General features: G+C 37.8%; 1 protein-coding gene across 1 annotated transcript in view; it reads left to right on the top strand.

The window, feature by feature from the left end:
* Positions 1-24967, top strand: part of LOC113766333 (E3 ubiquitin protein ligase DRIP2-like) — a 36369-nt gene extending 11402 nt beyond the window's left edge. The window contains exons 8-9 of the mRNA XM_027310537.1: positions 24583-24704; positions 24824-24967. Of these exons, the coding sequence (XP_027166338.1) occupies positions 24583-24704; positions 24824-24967 (266 nt within the window). The remainder of the gene's footprint in view (positions 1-24582; positions 24705-24823) is intronic.
* Positions 24968-25597: the final 630 nt, after the last annotated feature.

The raw sequence follows: 25597 nt of genomic DNA, 5'->3' as shown, positions 1-25597 counted from the left end.
CCATTTTGTGATGTTAGAGGCCGAATTAGGCTTAGCATAAAACATGAAAGTTGTATAGAATGATGTTTTTAATTGCCTACAAAATTTCAGCCCAATCGGAATAACGTAGCCTGTGAAAAGACCAAAATACCCTCGCTACCCTAGGATGTATCCAGTGATCCGTTTTAGACAGTTCATCCAATTAACCGTGTCTATTCACTATGATCCGTGCTGATTTAGCCATTTTCCAAAATATGAAAGTTTTAGTACTCTGTTTTAGCTTTTCAACGCCTCCAAGAACGCCTTAAACGGACTTTGGTAGCCTGAGATATGGCCATTTAAAGGTAGTACGGTTAACTATCCGATTAGTTGGAATTTGGTTCTGAGAATTGGGAATTTGACTAGGTTACACTGGAATTTGGACTAAGTGGTCTTCATCAAAATTGTAGCCCTGTATCTTAGCTTTGAAACGGTATAAGTTGCAGCCCAATCTGATAAGTGTAGCCTCGGATGTGTCCATTCCGCAAAAACCCGTCAAATCTGTCTTTTGTTAAATTTCATTTCCACACTTGTTATTAGTTTGATTTTTGTCCTTGTATTGTCTTGAGCCTATGGAACGGCTATTGAAATTAGATTTTTGTGTGTGTACCTTTGGGTTTGAATGAGGAAAATAATGAAGCCATAAATGGCTGGAAATAGGAAAATACAAAGGGCATGCTGCCCAAATTTACGCTCGAGGACTAGAGAAATATACTTGCGACTTGAGTAAGGGTTAAGAGTGATTACTACTTGAACTATCTAGGATACTTGCTTCTTCTTGTTCCGAGGTATATAAGTAAGGATTTGGCCGAACTTGTACCCTTAGGAAAAGCGGTAATAATCACTATAAATCCGTTTTCCTTGCACTTTCGACTCAAAAGTTATTTCCAAGTATACATCTTACAAAATTTTTCAGTTTGAAAAGCGAGCAACCGTTTCACGACTATTCTCCAAGTGAATTTCAATTTCTTGATTCTTATTGAACGAAACGTCTAAGTTTCGAACCTTAGTTGATTTTCAAAGTTCTTAAATCAAGTTTTATCGCAGATTTGGACTCCAAACCCGGAGTACCACCCAGACGCGAATATTAGAGGCACTACTTTTGGTGAGTGCTTCAAAATATCTGATTGAACTTGATATTTGTGATTTATCTTTGACAAATGTGATTACATGATATATAAGTGATTTGACAGGGCAAGGGTGTACTTTATCGCACTTGCCCTAATGAGACTTGTACTTGTTCATCAATTTCAATTGACTTGCTTTACATGTGTATGAATTATATCTTGCCTGGAATTCCAGAAACCCTGTGGCTAGTTAATCGAGTCGAGCCGGCAAGGGCCTGGTCGATTAGATAACAAACCCTGGGTAACTAGTAATGTCGAGTGGAGTGTTATCTCCTCGGCTAATCGGTATACTCGAGTATTACCACCCGTGTTTCATGTGGCGTGCGGGCCCGGATAAGGGGGTTGATCGGTGGACGGAGACTGGCGTGAAGTGGGGTTTTCTTTCTGGACTAATTATTACTGGAAAGTTGACGGAGTGTCAACTACCAATCGATCAAGCTGGGATGGTGCCGAGACATGAGCCACTGTATCCTTATATGTGAATATGATCCATATATTCTTGATTACCTGAAGTATTATCTCTTTGATTGGACTTGTTTGCTCGCTATTTCACTACTGCACTGTTATTACTTTGTTTGATGGCCAATTTGATATTTGAAAATTCACTGAGTTTTGGCTCACTCCGTTAGTTTTGTTTTCCTTACAGGGGTACGAGCGAGGCGTGAGACGTGTAAAGACTAGCGTAGTCTAGTTGTTTTGACTTTTGACTTGTACTCGCGCTAGTACTCGAATAGAATGTTTTGTATCTGGATTGTATACACTTTGAACCAGTTTGGGTATATTGAGGTTTTGTATCTTGATTGTGCATCAATGTAAATTATAAGCTTGAATTGCGATGTTATTTATGGTCCTCGGATGTATGCACGTGATACGAGTGAGTGAGTCCTGGCGAGAGTTGGGTAGGTGGTCCGCCGAACCCTTTGGTATGCCTTAGGGGAAGGTGGGGTCGTCACAGTCACGAATGTGCAAAATATGAGACTCCAAGAAAAGAAAAGTAAAATAATAATTATACAAATATACATGACCTAGAGAAATGTATCATAACGGGTGTGGGGGTCTAATACTCGTGACTAGATTTTCCCTTTTATAGAGGGAATACGACCGTGCTAAAGTTAGAAAGCCAAACTCGTCCATATCCCATATTCAAAGGGTTATTTCCTATTTAAGCAAGCAAATGATCTAACCTAGTTCTAATGCTTAAATGAAATGCAAGTCTAATGTCATGTTTTCATACAAAGGGGTAAGGAATATACATATAAGGGAGAATATGGGATAAGGGATATACGTATGAGGGGGGATATCATGCAAAAATGATAAAAGACCCTAGAAAGTGAAACAAAAGAAAATCATTTCTAGCCGGCACAAAAAGGAAGAGTAATGCTTTAGGAAGAGTGTGCCAGACAATACTCTTCCTTTTTCTAGCCACTTCTCAGTTGTAACAAAACGGCTAACACATGTTTTAACAAAATCTTACAAATTTAGTCGAGCTAGGTCAATTGCGATAAAGTACACACTTGCCTATGAGACAAGAAATCAAGTACCTAGCATTATCTAACAACAATAAGCATGTAACACGTAAGTCGGTGGGATAACCACCCGAGTGACCAACAAGTCAAGTGGAGGCAAATCAATTCATTTCATATCAATATCAAGAAGTTAACTACAAAGGATCGAGTATGATAAAGTGCATCCTGGTCCCAAAAGTCATCAATTCAGGAGCAATTACTTTAATCAAGTAAGCATGTCGTTCAAGTAAGAAGACATTCCACGTAAATATTTTAATGCATTTAGAACACTCACCTTTTAATAAATGCAAAGCTTATTCATCAAGTTCCTTGGTTACGTTCACCTCTGTTTCCCAATCCTAGGGCAACGAGTGAAATCGTTAATAATCTAGGTTCATTTTCCAACCCAATTGTAAGCTCATTAGGTGACCAAGTGAGTGGTTAAATCTATTCAATTCACCATGAAAGTTAGGCCCAAAATGCAGTAAAAGATCATAAGAAAACCAGTTTGACAAGTGCAAGAAAGTTGAGCAAGAGAAAATTTTCATTCATGTTCAAAGTGGTTTTCGCGGGTAAAACAGTCGGGCCCGCGCAGTCTTGGGAAAATGGTCATATCTCACCGTAGGAAAGTCGAAATCACGTACCGTTAGTGGCGTTGGAAACTAGACTCAAAGTGCTTTCCAATGATACCAAATTTAGACTCTAGTTCCTCTTCTATCAATACCACTAGTCCGGGAAATTTGGCTGATTTTTCTGTTCTGATCAGCTCAATACCAAGACAAAGTTGCCCTATTTCTTCTTTCTAACTTCACTTGTTTTGGCTCAAATTCACCCAATTCAAACTCCTAGAGTTTATATACAGGGGATCAAGTTATCTAGCACCATTGGAGCTTAAATGTAACATGCATAATGCTTAAGTGAACCAAAACAATCTAGCCAACAAAGGAGAACCAAAATAGTCCAATAGTTGCCCAAAACAACCACTTTGCTTGCTTCATTTCCATCTCAACTCACACATAAGCTTAACCAATGTTTAGCCAAGTTTCCTAGATTTAATTAAGGTGCAAATGAGTCAAAAAAATCAAGGAAAACTCTCCACTCCATGGTTGGACAGCAAAGAGAAACCAAAACAGTCCACAAGTTCCCTTGCAACACCAACCTTCATCCTTTCATTATAGTTAACTTAAGCATCATTCCAAGAGTTGTCCTTAGCTCAAAAAGGGTCCAAAACATGTTAATACATCAAGTAAAACCATAAACAAAGCTTGGACAAAATATCAAACATATTGTATGCAAAACAACCAACCCTACTTCCACTTGTTTAGTTCAAGAAGTTTTACCACAAATATCATCCATTCAACTCCTAGTTTGCCATTAAAACTTTAAACACTTGGAATAACACCATAAAGCTAAGATTCAAAGATCATTTACCTTTCTTAAGTGAAGCTTGAATCACCCAAAAATCACCAAAATAAAAGCTCCAAGTTTGAAACACACACTAGACTTGAAGGTAGTTAACTCAACTAAGCTAGGTTCCTTCACTTTTGATTTTTGCTCAAGGATCAAACTAGAGTTTAAAAGCAATAAAAATGGAGTTTTTTCTCTTCTCTTAGAAGCTTCAAGTGGCCGGCCATATGGAGGAGATAATGGAGCTAAATTGGTTTAAATTTTGCTAATTCCTTTGGTCAAACAAGATGAATGATTAGGGTTTTGCCACATGGCTCGATCTTGGCCATTTCTTCCTTTAATCTTTGACTAATGAAGTTTCTACCCTCCAAATGTTCCAATACCTAATTAACACCCTTAAACCATTAAATAAAGTCTTACACATAATAAAAGGAATATTTGGTCATAATGCATGTGGTGAAATAAAATAATGGCAACTCAAGGAAATGTTACAATTCAAGTAAAAGGTAATGAAATGCAATGCAAGGAAATGTCATAAGTGATTTAGTCTTAGTGAAATGCAAGTGATTTAGGAGGATTTATATTTTTAAGTGAGGGTTCTCACACTTAACATGTACTAACTTATACCAAGAAAATGAGTTAAAACTTGACTCACTTATAAAAATATCTAGGAAATTAAGGTAATAAAGTAAAGTAAAGAAAGTGTGCTCAAAGAAATAAGATAAAAGAAAGATAACTTTCGGGGTTCTCACAATTATACTATAATCTTTGGTAACTTTGGAATATATGCATTTTTCTGCTTCATTGTGTCTAAAGCCATTGTTTTGGCGCTTGCTTTAAACCGTACAAGGATTTAATTAACTTGTAGACTTTCTTTTCATTCCCAGGAAGTGCAAACCCTTCGAGTTGCTCCATATATACTTTCTCGTCTAGATCTCCATTTAAAAATGCTGTTTTAATATCCATTTCATGAATATATAAATCATGTATGGATGCTAGAGCAAACAACACTCTTATCGAAGTAATTCTTGCAACAGGAGCATACGTGCCAAAGTAATCAATTCCTTCCTTTTGTTTAAAACCTTTTGCTACAAGTCTTGCTTTGAAGGTTAGTAACGAACCATCAGTGTTACGTTTTCTTTTAAATATCCACTTACATCCTATAGGTTTACAACCAGGAGGTTATTCACATAACAACCATGTACCATTTGATACAAGAGATCCATCCCATCATTAATTACTTCTTTCCAAAAAGCTGAGTGCCTTGAAGCTAATGATTCTTTATAAGTTTTAGGATTCTCTTCCAAATGTAAAAGTACAGGTATTTTATTGAATACCCCATTCCTACTACCTTCAACTAAAAAGACTAAAGATTGTGAATAAATATAATTTGGATCCAAATTCTTCTCTTTTTGTGCTCTCTTACTCCTCCTAGTTTCACTAGGAGTTTCAATTATTTTCTTTTTATTATCATTTGTAGAGGAATTAGGATCCATAGTCATGTTTTGTGGTAATATAGAATTTGGTTTAGAAATTGAACCACTTAGAAAGCTTGTTTCTAAAACTCAATATCTCTAGACTCTACTATTGTATTTGAGTCTAAATCTCATAATCTATATGTTTTAGAATTTTCAGCATATCTCACAAAATAGGCTGTACAACCGCACAACCTCAAATAATTTAAGTTAGGTTTTCTTCCTTTCCATAGTTCATTTGGCGAAACTTTTGTCTTCTTTGAAAGTATTTGATTATGTACATGACAAACGGTTAATAAAGCCTCTCCCCAAAGGTTAAATAGTAATCTAGCACGCATAACCATAGCATTTACCATATCAACCAATGTTCTATTTTTTCGTTCGGCTAAACCGTTTTGTTGAGGAGTGTATGGCACACTTGTTTCATGGATCAAACCATTTTCTTCACAAAAATTTAGAAAATTCATTTGAAAAATTTTCACCTCCTCGATCACTTCGTAGGATTTTAATTTTCCTTTCCAACTGATTTTCAACCAAGGTCTTAAACAATTTAAACATATCAAATGCTTGATCTTTCGTTCTCAGTAAACAAACATGTGTAAATCTAGAATGATTATCTATAAAAGTTATGAAATATCTATTTTCAACTGTTGTTAAATGACCACTCAATTCACATCTATCAAAATGTATAATTTCAAGTAATTTAGAAGTTCTTTTATTCGTTGGAAAATGTTTCTTAGTCATCTTCGCTTGTAGACATGTTTCATATTTTCCAAAGTTGTCATTTGTGCAGGATATTAATCTATGGTTTGACATGAACTTGATTGATCTAAAATTAACATGTGACAAACAAGCATGCCATAAATTAATAGAAGACTCAATCAAATAAGCATAAATAATAACTTTATTGATACTTAGTTTGAACATGCCATTACATGAATATCCTTGGCCAACAAATACATTAGTTTTCGATAGAATTACTGTTTCTGCTTCTATGACAGCTTGTTGCAAAGTACACTTACGGAAACCAGATTCTTCCTTATGTCAGGAACATGATAAACATTCGTTAGAACCAATGTTTGCCAGAAGTAAACTCCACTTCAACCGTCCACTTTCCAAGCACATCGGATGTGTTATGATTTCCCATTAACACAATCTCATTTGAGGCAGCAACTTGATAATCTTTGAATAAATTCTTGTCATTGAATACATGAATAGTAGCACCCGAATCATACCACCAATCATTAGATTGGCAATTTGTCAAGTTGCATTAAGTTACCACATTGATAGAAAGTCTATCAACCATAGCAACAATTTCTGAATTATTGGGAAGAAGATCTTCAACAACATTTGCCTTCTTTTGTCTAGCATTTGCCTTTGTCTTCAATTTCTTGTAGAACTTGTATTTTTTTTATTATTAAAATGTCCTTTCTGTGAGAACCCTCACTTTAAAACACAATTTTCCTAAACTACATGCCTTGCCCTAAGATTTAAATCACTTATAACATGTGCTTGCATTGCATTCTACATGCATTATAACATTTCCTCACATTGCACTTTATTACTCTTATTTGGAGTGTAACATTTTCTTGAGTTGGTTTTATTTTATTTCACCACACACACTTTGACCAAGTGTCCTTTTATTAGTAGTTGGGACTTTATATGATAGTTTAGAGGTGTTAAATAGGTATTGGTACATTTGGAGGGTAGAAACATCATTAGTCAATGATTAAGGGAAGAAAGGGCCAAGACTGGGCCAAGTGGCAAAACCCTAGCCATCCACCTTGTTTGACCAAAGGATTAGAGGAATTTTAAACCAACTTTGCTTCATTTTTTTCCTCCAAAAATTTCGGCCACCTTGAAGCTTCCAAGGGAAGGAAGAAAACTCCATCTTCTTGCTATTACAACCTTAGTTTGAACTTGAACAAAAATCATAAGAGAAAGAGCTTGAGTTAGTGAGTGATTTGCCTTCAACCCTAGAGTGTGTTTCAAGCCTAGAGCTTTGGTGTTGGTGGATTGTTTTGGTGGTTCAAGCTTCATACAAGAGAGGTACATGAACCTTAAATCCTAGTTTTCTTGTGTTATATGAAATGTTTTAAGTGTTGATGGCAAACTAGAAGTTGTTTGGATGATATTTGTGGTGAATCTTCTTGAACTAAACAAGTGGTAGTAGGGTTAGTCAGTTTGCCTACCATGTGTTTGATGAAATGTTTGAGATTTGTTCATAGCTTTCCTTTATGTATTAACATGTATTGGACCCTTTTTGAGTTAGAGATAACACTTGACATGTAGTTTAAGTGAAAAACAACAAAAGGATGAGGGTTGGTGACATAAGTGAACTAGTGGACTATTTTTCTTCGCCTTGGCTGACCGGTTTGGTAGAGGAGGTTTCTCCTTGATTTTGTGGTTCATTTGCACCTTATTTAAGCTTAAGAAACTTGGCTAAACATTTGTTTAAGGTTTGGTGTGAGTTAATATAGAAATGAAGCAAGTAAAGTGGTTGTTTGGACCACTAGTGGACTGTTTTGGTTCCTTTTGATGGCTAGACTGTTATGGTTCTTTTAATCATTTTTGTGTGTTGCATTTTGAGCTCCAATGATTATAGATAACTTGCTCCCCTGTATATGAACCATAGGAGATTAAATTGGATGAATTTGAGCCAAAACAAGTGAAGTTAGCACCAAGAGCTAGTGCAACTTTACTAGGGTTTAGGGCTGATCAGGACTGAAAAATCAGCCAACTTGTCCGAGCTATTGATACTGATAGGAGATGGACTAGAGTGTACATTTGGTACCGTTGGAAAGCCCTTTGAGTCTAGTTTCCAACACCCCTAACGGCACCTGATTCTGACCTTCTTACAGTGAGATATGGCCGTTTTCCCGAGACTGCGCGGGCGCTATTGTTTTACCCGTGAAGAATACTTTGAGCTTGAATGAAACTTTTCTTTTGCCCAACTTTCTTGCACTTGTGAAACTTGTTTTCTCATGAACATTTACTGCATTTTGGATCTAATTTGCATGGTGAATTGAGTAGATTTAACCACTCACTTGGTCACCTAATGAGCTCGCATTTGGCTTGGAATTGAACCTAGTTTGTTAACGATTTCACTCGTTGCCCTAGGATTGGGAAACGGTGGTGAACGTAATTGAGGGACTTGACGTTTGAACACTACATTGCTTGATAGGTGAGTGTTCCACTACCTGTTAACTATTTATGTGAAATATCTGAATACTTGATTTGCGACTGTTTGAGCCAAACATTGTTTTGATAAAAATTGAGGCGAGCGTGTACTTTATCGCACTCGACCTCCCTTGTTTCCACTGAGGCTCTGTATACTGCTATTATGAGATGTGATTTCTCTATATGTGACTATGTTTAAGTTATTTGGGCGATACCCCATCAACTACTGCTACTATTTTGGTACCCAATCTCATAGGTGAGTCAGTTGTATAGAGCCCGCAAGGGCTTGGTCAAGAAGGCCGATAAACCTTGAGGACTGTTTACTGAAAACTGGAAACCGGTATACTCGAGTATTACCTACTTACTGTTTGAGGAGTTCGGTTCGGGCCCGGTAAGGAGGTTGACTGGTGGATGGGAATTGGAGAAAGTGGAGTTCTACGGACATTGTATTCTTTAAATGCAAACGTTGATGGAGAGTCAACGGATTCTTGTATGATCAAGCTCAAGTGGATTTGGCTTTTGGAAGCCACCTGTATCCTTGAATTGAACTGTGATTACATTGTTGTAGTACAATACTGTGTTTACTTGTTTACCTTAAATCTTTATCTGGCTACGTGCGTATCTGTTTATTTGGAATCTCACTGAGCTTTAGCTCACCCCACTCCCTTTGTTTTCCTTAACAGATGTGGGATGGACATAGGGGCAAGAGCTTTCAAAGCTTTATCTTTTACTTGAACTTGTACTTTGAATTGTAACCTTTTGCTTAGTTGACTTTACTTTTGACTCTTGTAAGTTTGAATTCATAAGTTCGACTTATGTTATGTAATTGTAGTGTGGAGTGGTAAGTTTGACATTTGGCTTGACATTCTAAGTTTGGAAAGTTGGCTTGACGATTATATGCCATTAGGGTTTGTACGCTTTAATTTGAAGTTATTTCACTGGTTATCTTGAGTTGCTAGTTCTTTGATCGACCGAGCCCCGACGAGAGCTGGGCAGGCAGTACGCTAATACTCTAGGGTTCGCCCTAGGGAGAGGTGGGGCTGTCGCACTTTCTTTCCACAAGAAAAACATGACTTGTCTTTCTTATTGTTCGTAGAATTTCTAGGAGACATATTGTGACGACCCCACTTCTCCCAAGGGCGAACCCAAGGGTATCGGCGGGCCGCCTGCCTAGCTCGCGCCAGGACTCAAAACCTAAAGTTCGAAAGAGCACTAAATACAATATATACAATCCCAAAAGAGTTATAATTACATTCTCCAAAAGTATCGAGTCAAACCACCATAACAAAAACAAACATCCTAACTGTTCAACTATTACAAGCCAATCTAACTATACTAGTATACGAGCCAAAAGTCCCCGCGTCGGCCCCTGCTAAGGAAAACAAAAGGAATGGGGTAAGCTATATGCTTAGTAAGTAAACAGGGGCGAAAGCATAAATTTCACATAACAGTTACACAATAAGAGTAAAGCAAAAGCAGAAAAGTAACATCACATAATAAGGATACAGGTGGCTCCAAAGCCAACTCATATGCCATGCGTGATCTCCTGCCGACACTCCGTCGACTGCAAATAATAGTCCGTAGAACTTCACTTGTACACCCACCGACACCTTATCACCCTCACTGGCCAGTCACCTCACAAACTTGCCCGGGCGAACGAAATCACAAACTTGAGCTTGAGTCACAAGCTCGGGTCACAAACTTGGTCACCTTCTCGGTGAACCGGATTCACAAAATTGGTTCATAACATGAACCTACAAACTTGGTGACCTCAGACTAAGTTGGACTGCCTTCGACCAAGCCCTTACCGGCTCGAATAGTCCAACCAGGTCAAGAGTTCGCCCCAAACTCACAAACTTCACAAAATTATTCAAAATCACAAACTTTGCAAACTTTACAAACTTTATTCGAAAGTCGCCCCGAGCCACAAGCTCAAGGGTTTTGGTTCCAAAAGGTTCATATACATATGCCAAGTATAATTATACATTCAAATTAGGGTTTAGGTCGAGTGCGATAAAGTACACCCTCGCCTAAATGCCCTTTTCACATATCTCAAACACATAGCAAAGAAAACACACCAAACTGGCCTGAATACTTACCCAGAAACTGAAATAGCAAAAGTACAAAGTCGGATCGAAATGAACAGCTAGTAGTGGGCCCCACCAGTTCCGCCCATCTCACCACCGTCTGAAATAGAAGATTGTGTCACATAATATCGCAAACGACTACTATCGTGCCTAAAACAAGCAAAACGGCAAGCGCGCACGTAAATATGACGAACGGAAACGGAGACGGCCGTTAGCGGAAACGGCAGATTTGACACTCGTTTCTAGTTTACTCATAAGTTGAGCTACGAATATCGGATTAAGGCGTATGAGACGCCATATCGAAGCTTAAAGGATGAACAACAACTGTTATGAAGACATCCAGAACTGAAACTGGAGGCTTTAGTCCCAGATGAACCAAACACAATCACTTACGAAATCTGGCCAATGCACAAATGGTCAGTTTTTGAGTGCAAACTGTTTTCTATGCTACACATGGTCAAAAGAGCTGAAAATTGGCAGTTAGATAGTTCATTCCAAATGGAACAACTTTCATGAAGGTCGGCAATCCAAATTCGAAACGGAAATTGGTCATCAGGACCAAAACAGATTTCTGGTCATTTTCACGGGCAGGCCTTGTTTGCTCGGCTATATCTCAGGTTTTATAAATCCGATTCATGAAATTCCAAGGGCGTTAGAAAGCTCTAATATAGGGCTATAAGTTTGGTGTTTTGGTCGGAAGCCCAAACAGCTTGTAACTCAGTCAAATGTGAAGCCAAAGTTCCAGCCATAAACTTTCCAAAAACGTACCAGAATCACAAACCGTATTTGACCTCAATATGCGGTAATGGCACCAAATTCACTACGGTTATCGGATGGGGGTGTAAGACCCACCGTTTCGAAGCTATGAAACAGGGCTACAACAATGTAGAAGGCCACTCAGTCCAAATCCTAGCACAACTAGGTCAAATATGCAAAATACGAAACCAGAATTACCAAAACAGGTTTGCAAAACACACAAAACTGTAATACGTCAATCTCAGCCTACACAGGTCCAAATGCCGAAATTCCAAAGGCATAAGTTAGCTAAGACATCCAGCTACATTTCCTCAGAAGATACCAACTTCAAAATCCAAACCAATTCCAGTCAAAACAGGCAATTACTATCGCAGTTCGGACATTCTGTGCACCAAAAACAGCAACAGTAAAAACGGCATAACTCACTCTACACTAGTCCAATTTCCCTGAAATTTTGTAGGCACACTAAACTCATCAATACCTACAACTTTCATGTTTTGAGTAAAGTCCAATTCGGCCTCTAGCTATGACCTAAAATTTCGGACAGAATAGGGGTTCAAGAACCCTAACTTTTCACATTTCATTCCAATTCCAAAATTGGTTGCATTTAACAACAATCCACACCTACTAGAGCCAAAGCCCCTTATTACCAACCATCATACTAGTCCAAAACATCAAAATCATATGAAACCAGAAAATTCATCATAAAATGGAAAACTTCACCAAAACTCTTCAAATCAAGAAATAAATCACATTTTCCAACACTCAAGCCACTTCTAAGCATAATATAACCATCATTAGGTGTAGGGGAAAGGTTGAAGCATCACTCACCTAATAACAAGAGAGAGGAAGATGATGGACACCTTAGCTCTTCCAAAAAGCTTCAATAAACCAACCAATATCACCAAAAGGAAAGATTATATGGAGTAAAACTAACTTAAACTCTTGATTTGGTGGATTTTGGTCCAATTGGAAGCTTGAAAGTTGAAGAATTTCCTTCTTCTTTGAGAGAGAAAGGGCCGGCCAACACAAGGAAGAAAATGGTGATTTTTGAGCAATTTTTGGATATTTAATCTTTGGGTCAAAAAAGTCAAGAAAGTGAATAGTAATTCTTAAGTCTTCTCCAATGAAATGGTGACACTTGTCACCACCATTAATGCATTCCTATCCTTTCTTTTCTCTCTCACATCAATCATATCTCACTCTCTACTTATCTTTTAACACCCGATAAATTTTACACAGTATCCGGAATTTAACCTAATTGGCCGAATTTTTCCGAACTTTTCGCACTAGTGGGTCCCACGTCCGATATACGTTCTTAATTTCTCAAAAACTAACTAATACTAGAAAAATCATCTAAAAACTATATTTACTCATAAAAATTATCTGGGGAATTTTCTAATAAAGAAAATGTAGAAAAAAACGGGTTTTCAATCTTAACCGGAACTTAGGGTTTAAATCGTAATTCCTACTTAGGGTTTTCGAAATACTCCCAAAACCAAACGTTACCGCCAAATTAATGAATATATCAACGTAGTACGAACTGGGGCCTCACAATCTCCCCTCCTTAAAAGAATTTCGTCCTCGAAATTCCAACTTGCACTAATCAGATCAAATAATCCTCAAAAGCAGTCAAGTACGCAACAGGCAATGCCTCAAAAGTTCAACCACTCGAGTAGTAGCTGGTCTACAACCACACAAGTACGAATAAGTTCAAAAGCCGGATTCAAACAAATAAGCTCAAAAGATTATACTCAAATATACATATTTTTACAAAGTCACACTAAAAATATACAAGTTATCCGACATCCGGTCGGTGCAAAATCCATTATTTACGTGAGCACTACGGCTCCAAAAATGTAGTCAATCACTGGGTAACAAAAGAAGCCAGGCATACTGGTTATAACAAAATAAACATGGCAGATATAACAAATTAAACATATCAGATAGTCAAAAGGAAATTCCATCAACGGTCCTACACGCCTCCCCTACGGAACCTACCTAATCCACCAGCACCGCCCCGGCGGCCCTAGGGTGCAAACCTAAAGAATAGGTCCAAATAGCTCACTTCAATATTAAGTAAGAACCAAATCGATTCACACTGGGACTGGCCATCTCCAAGTGCAATCAACTCAATCCCCACTTTGCCTTATGGAAAATTACAAAAGTCAATATCAAAATCTTAGCATTCAATATTTACCTTAATAGCCAAGTATCCCACAGTCCGGCATCCTAAACTTCAAGCCTAGGATACACTACAGAGATCGAAAGCCTAAGCTCTGATACCAACTGTGACGACCCCACTTCTCCCAAGGGCGAACCCAAGGGTATCGGCGGGCCGCCTGCCTAGCTCGCGCCAGGACTCAAAACCTAAAGTTCGAAAGAGCACTAAATACAATATATACAATCCCAAAAGTTATAATTACATTCTCCAAAAGTATCGAGTCAAACCACATAACAAAAACAAACATCCTAACTGTTAACTATTACAAGCCAATCTAACTATACTAAGTATACGAGCCAAAAGTCCCGCGTCGGCCTCCTGCTAAGGAAAACAAAAGGAATGGGTAAGTTATATGCTTAGTAGTAAACAGGGGCGAAAGCATAAGTTTATTTCACATTAACAGTTAAACAAAAGAGAAAGCAAAAGCAGAAAAAGAACATCACATAATAAGGATACAGGTGGCTTCAAAGCCAACCATATGAAAATGCGTGAATCTCCGCGACCTCCGCGTCGACTGCAAATAATAGTTCCGTAGAACTTCACTTGTACACCACCGACACTTATCACTCACTGGCCAGTCACCTCACAAAACTTGCCCGGGCGATACGAAATCACAAACTTGAGCTTGAGTCACAAGCTCGGGTCACAAACTTGGTCCACTCTCCGGTGAATCGCGGATTCACAAAATGGTCATAACATGAACCTACAAACTTGGTGACCTCAGACTAAGTTGGACTGCTTGGACCAAGCCTTACCGGCTTCGATAGTCAACCAGGTCAAGGAGTTCGCCCCAACTCACAAACTTCACAAAATTATTCAAAATCACAAACTTTTGCAAACTTTCATAACTTTATTCGAAAAAGTCGCCCAAGCCACAAAGCTCGAAGGGTTTTGGTTCCAAATAAGGTTCAATACATATCAAGTATAATTAATACATTCAAAATTAGGGTTTAGGATCGAGTGCGATAAAGTACATCAGCCTCGCCTAAGTGCCTTTTCACATATCTCAACACATAGAAAGAAAACACACCAACGGCCTGAATACATTACCAGAAACTGAAATGCAAAAGTACAAAGTCGGATCGAACTGAACAGCTAGTAGTGGGCCCACCAGTTCCGCCAGCTCACCACCCACGGTCTGAAATAGAAAGATTGTGTCCATAATATCGCAAACGACTACTATCGTGCCTAAAACAAGCAAAACGGCAAAAACGGCAAGCGCGCACGTAAATATGACGAACGGAAACGGAGACGGCCGTTAGCGGAAACGGCAGATTTGACACTCGTTTCTAGTTTACTCATAAGTTGAGCTACGAATATCGGATTAAGGCGTATGAGACGCCATATCGAAGCTTAAAGGATGAACAACAACTGTTATGAAGACATCCAGAACTGAAACTGGAGGCTTTAGTCCCAGATGAACCAAACACAATCACTTACGAAATCTGGCCAATGCACAAATGGTCAGTTTTTGAGTGCAAACTGTTTTCTATGCTACACATGGTCAAAAGAGCTGAAAATTGGCAGTTAGATAGTTCATTCCAAATGGAACAACTTTCATGAAGGTCGGCAATCCAAATTTGGAACGGAAATTGGTCATCAGGACCAAAACAGATTTCTGGTCATTTTCACGGGCAGGCCTTGTTTGCTCGGCTATATCTCAGGTTTTATAAATCCGATTCATGAAATTCCAAGGGCGTTAGAAAGCTCTGATATAGGGCTATAAGTTTGGTGTTTTGGTCGGAAGCCCAAACAGCTTGTAACTCAGTCAAATGTGAAGCCAAAGTTCCAGCCATAAACTTTCCAAAAACGTACCAGAATCACAAACCGTATTTGACCTCAATATGCGGTAATGGCACCAAATTCACTACGGTTATCGGATGGGGGTGTAAGACCCACCGTTTCGAAGCTATGAAACAGGGCTTCAACAATGTAGAAGGCCACTCAGTCCAAATCCTAGCACAACTAGGTCAAATATGCAAAATACGAAACCAGAATTACCAAAACAGGTTTGCAAAACACACAAAACTGTAATACGTCAATCTCAGTCTACACAGGTCCAAATGCCGAAATTCCAAAGGCATAAGTTAGCTAAGACATCCAGCTACATTTCCTCAGAAGACACCAACTTCAAAATCCAAACCAATTCCAGTCAAAACAGGCAATTACTATCGCAGTTCGGACATTCTGTGCACCAAAAACAGCAACAGTAAAAACGGCATAACTCACTCTACACTAGTCCAATTGCCCTGAAATTTTGCAGGCACACTAAACTCATCAATACCTACAACTTTCCTGTTTTGAGCAAAGTCCAATTCGGCCTCTAGCTATGACCTAAAATTTCGGACAGAATAGGGGTTCAAGAACCCTAACTTTTCACATTTCATTCCAATTCCAAAATTGGTTGCATTTAACAACAATCCACACCTACTAGAGCCAAAGCCCCTTATTACCAACCATCATACTAGTCCAAAACATCAAAATCATATGAAACCAGAAAATTCATCATAAAATGGAAAACTTCACCAAAACTCTTCAAATCAAGAAATAAATCACATTTTCCAACACTCAAGCCACTTCTAAGCATAATATAACCATCATTAGGTGTAGGGGAAAGGTTGAAGCATCACTCACCTAATAACAAGAGAGAGGAAGATGATGGACACCTTAGCTCTTCCAAAAAGCTTCAATAAACCAACCAATATCACCAAAAGGAAAGATTGTATGGAGTAAAACTAACTTAAACTCTTGATTTGGTGGATTTTGGTCCAATTGGAAGCTTGAAAGTTGAAGAATTTCCTTCTTCTTTGAGAGAGAAAGGGCCGGCCAACACAAGGAAGAAAATGGTGATTTTTGAGCAATTTTTGGATATTTAATCTTTTGGTCAAAAAAGTCAAGAAAGTGAATAGTAATTCTTAAGTCTTCTCCAATGAAATGGTGACACTTGTCACCACCATTAATGCATTCCTATCCTTTCTTTTTTCTCTCACATCAATCATATCTCACTCTCTACTTATCTCTTAACACCCAATAAATTTTACACAGTATCCGGAATTTAACCTAATTGGCCGAATTTTTCTGAACTTTTCGCACTAGTGGGTCCCACGTCCGATATACGTTCTTAATTTCTCAAAAACTAACTAATACTAGAAAAATCATCTAAAAACTATATTTACTCATAAAAATTATCTGGGGAATTTTCTAATAAAGAAAATGTAGAAAAAAAACGGGTTTTCAATCTTAACCGAAACTTAGGGTTTAAATCGTAATTCCTACTTAGGGTTTTCGAAATACTCCCAAAACCAAACGTTACCGCCAAATTAATGAATATATCAACGTAGTACGAACTGGGGCCTCACACATATCTCCATGTTTTCTCTTATTGCCAAATTTGTTTCCACCTTTCCTAGATTTTTTATTAGCACTAGACTCAATATTATTCACCTTAGTACCAGATTCCAAAGCAAACTTATTCTCTCGAATACGAGTATCCTCTTCAATTTGGATATGTTTTGTAAATTGGTCTATGGTGAAATTTTTAGGAGTGTGCAGTAGTTTCTTCCTATAATGATTCCAAGTGGATGGTAATTTTGCAGTCACAGCACCCACTTGAAGTTGATCCGACACTTCAATACTTAAATCCTTTAGTCTAGACACTAACAGAAGTAATTCATCAACTTGATTCATCACAGATTTGTTATCCAACATTTGAAACTCAAAGAACTTCATAGTTAAAAATCTGTCCGTACCTTGTTTTTCAAACATGTATTTGTTCTGCAAAACCTTCCAGATTTCTTACGGTGATCTAAGAAAATGAAACAGATCATATAGACGGTCAGACAAGGCGTTTATGATGAAACCACTACAGCAAACTTCGTCTTCCTCACATTTTTGCGGCTTACCTTGATCTCATTAGACTTGCCATCAGATGGTTCAGGAATCTTTGGCAGATTATCAGCCAATAGGTATGCAATGCCCAATTCCTTGATAAGAAACAGCAACTTGCCCTTCCAACGGGTGAAATTGGTGCCATGAAAACGATCCAACTTGATCATATTTGTGAGGACTTGAAAACTATTTTATATTTTTCCTTATTTTTGAATAAGCTAATTTATATTTTCTTTTGGTTTAATTCACTTGCCTTAATTTCTCAGATAGTTTAATGATTGAGTCAAGAGTGTTATCTTTTTCTTCCATGATTTGGTGGATGTTAAGTTCTGCAGTGTAGTATGGTAGTGTGACCAACTAGTGAGGTGTGTGCGATAAATTGGTGGTTAAGAGGGAGTTTTGTGCAAAGGAAATTATGTGAAAAGAAGTGTTAAGAGTTAATTGGAGGAGCACTAGATATGTTGGTGATTAGAGCCAAATAAGGAGACAAAGAGATAGGCATTAACCTAGCATTGCCAAATGTCACTCATCCATGGAACTTTGACCAAGATTTTTCTTTCTTCATTATTTCTTCCATATTTCTCTTGTCTTGGCCAAAATTATGAAGGAGAAAAAGAGAGATACTTAGGTTATTAAATAGACAATAATCCTTGCTATGCCAAGTGTCAATCATCTAGCTAACCCCTTGACCAAGACAAGCTTTATAATTATCCAACCAAACTTTCATTTTATCACCATTTTTCTTCTTTCTTGCTTAGCTTGGACAAAAATTTTAGAGAGAAAAGAGGGAGAGAAAATACTCAATTTCAAGCCTTGATTCTTGCCTATTTAATGAGCAAACAAAAGGGAGAATCCTAATCTACTCCATCAAAACTTGAAACAAGATTGGGAGGAAGCTATTGGAGGAGTTTTGGAGGAGGAAAGTCTTGCATCTTCCTTGATTTGTTTGCCATCCTTGGGTTTGGAGGTAAGAGGTGAATTTTGCTAGAAACCTTAGTTTTCTTCCTTTGTTTTTTAGTTTGGATGATGTATGATGTACTAGAAGCTAAAGGAAGGACTTGTATGCGGGATTTTATGTTTTTCAAGTTATATTGCAAAAACATTCTAGCTTTGGTGCATAATCTAGTTAGTTTAGTTTTGAGTTTTATATATATGAAAGTTTGATGGATTTCCTTGCCTAGCATATGCACCATACACTTCATGATATGTTATCTTGATTGATAGTGGATTTGCCATGAAAATAGGGTTGAAAATTGGAGGGTTAAATAGAGGAACTTAGGGTTATATTGCTGCGAATTCTTCCTTGATTAGTCGAGAGAGAGAGAGAGAGAGAGAGAGAGAGAGAGAGAATTTACCAGTTTTTCTCAATGATTTACGACTGAAAATTTCATCTTGTTGCTCAATACCCTTTATGACACGTTAATCTTAACATACATGTTGGATTTGAGTGAAAAATAAAGAGTTTTTAAGGGAGAAAATTCGTTTCTTCAAACTGTTCTCTTGCTGAAAATTTTTCCAGCCTTGAACCGTGGAGGAAGCTTGAACTTTCAGCTTTTATATGCAAATTTTCTTTGTTGAGTTTGCTGGAATGCATGATAAATACCTCATTTCATCTTACAAGCCTATTATTATGTGATTTATGGTTGAAAACGAGTAAAAGAGATGCTGTTTTGGTGACAAAAAGTGAGAAAACACTTGCCGGAATTTTTCTACTTAAAACTGAGGGAAATAAGCTAGGATTTCTCCAGCTTTATCCCTAAAATTTTGTTGTAAATTGACACATCTTGGCTCTACATACCTTCTAACACCTAAATCTTGTCATGTACGTGATATTTGAGGAGTTAAAAGCAAGAAAAGATCGACTTTTAAAGCATTTTTAAGGCTGGAATTTCTGGACAGCAAATCAAGAGGAAAAGTTGCAATTTTTTGTTCTCATTTTTTAGAAATTTTGATTAATTCTGTCTAAGAGCACCTTACACATCTCTTATCTCTTTCATCTTGACATACATGTAGTGTTTTTCTTGAATCCAAGTAAGGCTAAGCTGTGCTTGGTTGGCCGATTGAGCGTGGGAGGATTTGCGTTTTCATGTTAGGGTACTTTTGGTTTACTTTTGTACTTACTCTTGCTCAAGAGACTTGGTTAAAATGTTGTTTTCCACATATAGGTTGGATTTGAGCAAAAACAAGGAGATTTAAATGGAGGAAGGTAATGGTTGCCTAAACATGTTTTCTAGTTAGAAGTAACTAGCTTTAAGCTTGTAATTCTTGTTACTTTTGTCCAAGATACTTGTTAACACCATGAGTTTTATACGTGGCTTCTTGGTGGGATTCTTGCCTCAAATTACATATTACACGTTCCCTTTTATAGTTGATGTGTTGTACTAGATTTTTGCTATGAATTTAAGGAAGAAAAGTGAGGATGTTAAAGGAAATTGGCAAGGTCATGTTGGACTTTTGTTGGAATTTTTATGATGATTAGGACCTACTTTTGCTTAAGATACTTACCAAGACTTTGAACTTCACATGTACATTGGTTTGAGCTAAAATAAAGAGGGACAAGAAGAGGAAAATGAGTTTTCTCCAAAATGTTTCTTGCTTGAATTTGCCAGCTTTGCACTACAAAGGTCTTGTCCCATTTTCATTAAAGTTTTGACTATAAGTGATGTCCTTGTGCTCTATATGTTGCTTGAGACATTGATCTATCATACATGAGGTTTCTTTCCCTAGATTTGAACAAGAAAATTTTGCATTTTTGGGAGCTATATAAGGGTTAAACCTACAAATTGCTTTATTGGCTAAGTGAAACTTCGAAATTCATAGTTTGCATTTATATTGGCATGAAATGGCTAGACTCTTGATGTATGACATGACCATAGGATTCGAGAGTGACCAAGAGAAAGAACCATGGTTTGAAGTAAAAAAGGTTGTGATCAATTGGTGAGTGTTCCAACTGCATGTTCCATGTTACTTGATCAAATGTGACTTATTGTTAGAAATTACTAGAGATTTTGAATTGTTATTTCAAAGGCGAGTGTGTACTTTATTGCACTCGACCTTTGTAAAGTTGAGTTATATGATCCTGCATGAGAACTTGAGTGTACATGTGCATGAATATAGGCCAGCTGTATATCTTTTTGCAACGGCTAAACTGGGCTTTTCACTAGCACCCTTATCCGAGACGTCGGGTAAGCTAGACAGCCTTAAGTTACTCATGCGTATGCGTGAATGTAGGTCGACAATGGCTGAACTGGGCCCTTCGTTGGAACTCTTATTTGAGACCAGCCTTAGAGCGGTCGGGTAAGCTGTACAATCTTGGGTAAAGGAAGAATTTCCTAACCTGTTTACTCGTAACTTGAACTCGTGACTTGAACTCATGACATGCTTAAATACCGGAACATTAGGTGACAGCTAACGCCTCCAATCATGACATGCGTGAGCGTTGGGTGACAGTCAACAACTCCACTTGTGAATATTTGAACACTTGGGACTCCAAACCCAAATCATGAATACTTGAACACTTGGGGCTCTAAGCCCAACCCCATGGCTAGTTGGTCGAATCAATCTGACAAAACGGTTTGGTCGAGGAAATTGATGAACTATGGGTACTTGTTTTAATTTCGAGCCCGATAGGGGGATGGTCGATGAATGGAGATTGGCGATTAAGTGGTGATTTACGGATATTATAATTCCATGGTTGATAGAGTGTCAACGGATCCTGGAAAAACTGTCGTGGAACCTGCTCCTGAGAGCATACTATATTCTTTTACTTGAATGTGTTCCTTGATACATGATCTATCTGGATATTACATGCTTCCTGACATATGCGATCATGCCATAATATGACTCTATCATGCCTGATAGTTTGCTTGCATGTCTTCTTGGAATCTTGTTGGGTTTTTAGCTCATCCCATTAGTTTGTTTTTCTTACAAGGGGTAAGAACATGAAAGTAGGATTTGGAGAAGACGGAATCTTTGTCTAAATTTTGTTAGTTGCTCGCATGAGCACTTCTTAGCTCCATATCGAATTCGCTTGATTTCACTTTGTATGCTTAGAGCCCTGGCTATGTTTAAGGATGGTTTCGACATTTGATGTCCCCGATTATATACATCTAAGATTGGAATCGCTATTGCTCTTATTATTGAGATTGTTGTTTTATAAATTTTGTGGTGCATGAGTAACTCCTGGTGAGAGTTGGGCAGGCAATCCGCCACACACTTGGATACGCTCTAGGGGGAGTTGGGGTCGTCACAATATCAGACTTGAAAATTTTGTTCAGAACATTATCCGAATTGGTGCCCTCCATGTTGGAAATTTCCTTAAGATTGTTAGAGAAGTTTCAATTACAACTACGGAAAATGGCTTTGCCGTGAAGAATCACTTTTCTTAAGTAAATTTGCCCCCACTATTCTAGTATCAGGTTTGTGGCAATTCCCTCTAGGAATAACTAAGCCAACCAGAATTTTCTCTCAGTAGAATGAAGAAATTCTCCCAAGAACGGTTTAGAGAATTATTGTTTTGAAAAGAAGTAGAAAAATAGTAAAACTAGAAGTAAAAGTGAGTTTTTCTAATATCTGAACATCTTTATTTATAACGTTTAGACACCTCAAAAGAAATGTCATGTCTTTTGGAAGCATACTTTTCCTAAATAGGCACCTTTAAATGAATAGGCACAATTCAAATGACTAGACACTTCTTTAAGAGTTATACTAGTTTACGTTAGACACAGCTCTTAGAACATCCCAAACATCATGACACTTGAATTGGTGTGCAAACCTTTCCATTCTCCTCTAACTTCCAATGAAGAGTCATCACTAACTATATCCAACAAGAAGTACATATAAACACTTGTAAAGAAGATAGAATACCATTCACATGACAAATAAGAGAAAAACTTCTCACCTAAGCTTTGGTGTTCCACTTCACGCTTCGAACCTTTCAATCCATGCTCATTTGTCTCTTTTCCTCATGGTTCTTTAATTACCTAGTCTTCCTCCATGTTGCTTCTCTTCTTTTCTTACTTTGTCTAGCCTGTAAATCGGACCCAAGATGCACAATTATCAGCCCCTCCCTTCTTTCTTCTTCTCCTGCCCCAATTTTTTATCCACGAAGTGCTCATAAGCTCCTATTTAGTTTTGTTAGATAAATCTACGATGAAGGTGGATGGCTCTTGAGCTGATATTATCCGATTTCGAATCCCTAAACTCCTGCTCACAACATGCTAGAAGGGTCTTAGAGAAACACCTCATGCTTGTTAAAATTTACAACTTCTAAAATCAAATATTGCACCACAAATTTTAGATAGTATCTCAATTATCTCTTCACAAACATCTAAATCATAAGGTAATCTCAACTTTCAGCTCTATAACTCAATCCAGTCCCCTTGAGCTTACCCAAATTTCCATCACCAATTGCAAATTTATTAATAAAACCAACCCTCCAATTTAGTCCATAGACGTATATGACAAACTCTAAAATTTGGGGTCATTACAAATTTCCCTACTTTCTCTTGTTTTTCTTTTTCCAATAAAAGCACTTGAATGAAAAGGTAGGATTGGCTTGGTAGCGAGGGGGTGGCAAGTGAAGAAGAAATTGTTGCTTTTCTATTACTAGACGGATATAAAGTGAAAATTGCTAAATGGTACCTAGAAAGCATTGAACATCAACTTTAACTAGGGGTAAATCAAGATAAAACCCTCACAATTTCGAATTATCCATTTCAGCCCTAGAAAATGAAGGAAATGCTAAGTTGAGCCCCTTTTGAATTACACAAAAGTAAGAGAAGGTTCTAAAAATCTAGTCACATATAAGGGTCAATTAGGACAAATTCACAATAAAATAGTATGAACACTTATTTTCTAGAATTTTTTGTATAATTTAGTAAAGTCTCAATTATGGAGTGTCGCATATCCTTTGATACGTGATTATACTTGTTTGGCCTATCTTGATTTTATATGTTCACGATTTCTTGCGTACACAATGCCTCCGACTTTGTGTTGACATTATTATTGGTTTCGAGTAGCTAAACTCATGTGAATCGGGTTGTAGTCCTTTGAGTTTGACATTTTAGATTATTTCTTAATCTAAATCCCAACTATTAAGAAATAATCTAAAATGTCAAACTGAAAATATTCACCATATCATTAATGTTAACAGTTCAGGATTTCATGCATTGCTAATGGTTGTAGCAATTGCTAATTGGTTTTTACTAGCTAATATAAATGGAAGCTAAGGAATAACAAAGTAGGATAGCTAAATGACCAAGTGTCAAGTGTTTGCCCAAGTGTCAAGTGTCAAATGATCACGCATACTGTTTCTGATCAGGTGCTATGCGGTGCATCAATGATTGATGTACCTTAAATCATAGCCGTTCATTGTATTGGGTTGAGAAGATTTCAACCATCTATTTTTCGAATGGATACTAACGTGGCCACCCTATCCATCATCACGTGTAATTTCCAAAGGTTAGCAAGATCAAGGACACCTGATCAATGTTCGATTCATCCGAGAATTGGATCGGCTGTTCAGGGCAGTCGAGAAGATAAAGGGGACCCTAACAGAGTCAGGGGATGCTGCGGATGATCCCAACTCTTCTGGTAGCAATTAAACCTGGTACTGACACGTGGACGTGCTTCAGTGGAAGAAGTGGACCCCACACACGTATGAAATAGTAGATGTGCAATATAGGATACGACGTAGAGGTTATGTATTCGTACGTAAGTAGGAATTTAATGCAGCAGTACCACATGTAATCTATACATAGTATCGAAATAAAAATATGTGAATTCATTTCATCTTGGAATAAAATGCATACAAATTCGAAATCTGCTTCCTTGCAGTTAATCTAAATACGTGACAAGGAATTACACGCTAATTCTAGATTAATCGAACTTATGACATTGTAATTACGTAATTAGCTCATGAAAATAGTGTTGACCCTACTATTGATCCTACTGGGATCCACGCACTTCAGGGACCAGGGAGTCTTGATCAGGAGTCTTGGTCACATTTTGGTGAGGTGAAGCCTCCTGCGGAGGTTGTAATTTGCTCGAATTGACACCGACCAAGTGGTCGGAGTGGCTTGAAACGTGGTGAAATGGAGGGGATCTTTCTTGAATTCTCAAGAATAACTTCCTTGTTGCATCTATTGCTATGCAGCAGGCAACAGCCACGCGCAAACCAAGTTCTCATGGTTCGCCTCTTCCTCTTCCTCTTGGACAGGTGATGCCTGATATTGATTTCTGGGGGCGAACAGGAGCTCTTAGAGGAAGTAGAATACGACATTCTATTTGGTTCAGTTGAGGAGATCACCACGATTCGATGCGTTTAAGTAGTCGTGACAGGAGGAATTGGCACAAGGATTGTAGAGTAGGATTGTGAGAATTATGGATATTTAGAATTGATCAATAAGTTGAGAATATTTTCGACAAAAATTGATTAGGCCTAGTGCGCACTAATTGGTCCAGTTGTCATTTAATTGACCCATTCGATGGAGAAATTGATAACATTTTCGAGAATAATGGATTGGGCTTTGTGCGAGGCTCAGTTACATTTTAAGTGACTAGTGAATCAAGAAGTTGAGAACATTTTCGATAATAATGGATTGGGTCTGGTGTGAGGCCCACTTATCATTTGATTGGCCTATATAATCAAGAAATTAGAAATATGCTGGGCCTGAATATAAGTGGCCCATACATTGATAATCCTAATTCTATTCCTTTATCTTTCCCAACAAGTACAGGGGCACGCAGATTCTCATAGCTTCTCTGATCTGTGAGATGAGAATTTGCTTCGATTGAATGGTCGGAAACATCCATATTTCAAATAATCATCCTGTCGTGAGATATGATCTATGAGGATGGATGATTTACTTCGCACTTGCATATTGTGATGAAGCTCTATTACAGAGAGTATGAATGGTCGAAAACCTTC

The sequence above is a fragment of the Coffea eugenioides genome, chromosome 3 (genome assembly GCF_003713205.1).
Source record: "Coffea eugenioides isolate CCC68of chromosome 3, Ceug_1.0, whole genome shotgun sequence".
Taxonomy (NCBI): domain Eukaryota; kingdom Viridiplantae; phylum Streptophyta; class Magnoliopsida; order Gentianales; family Rubiaceae; genus Coffea; species Coffea eugenioides.
Note: the sequence above shows the minus strand (reverse complement) of the source record. Positions and strands in the feature narration are given on the sequence as shown.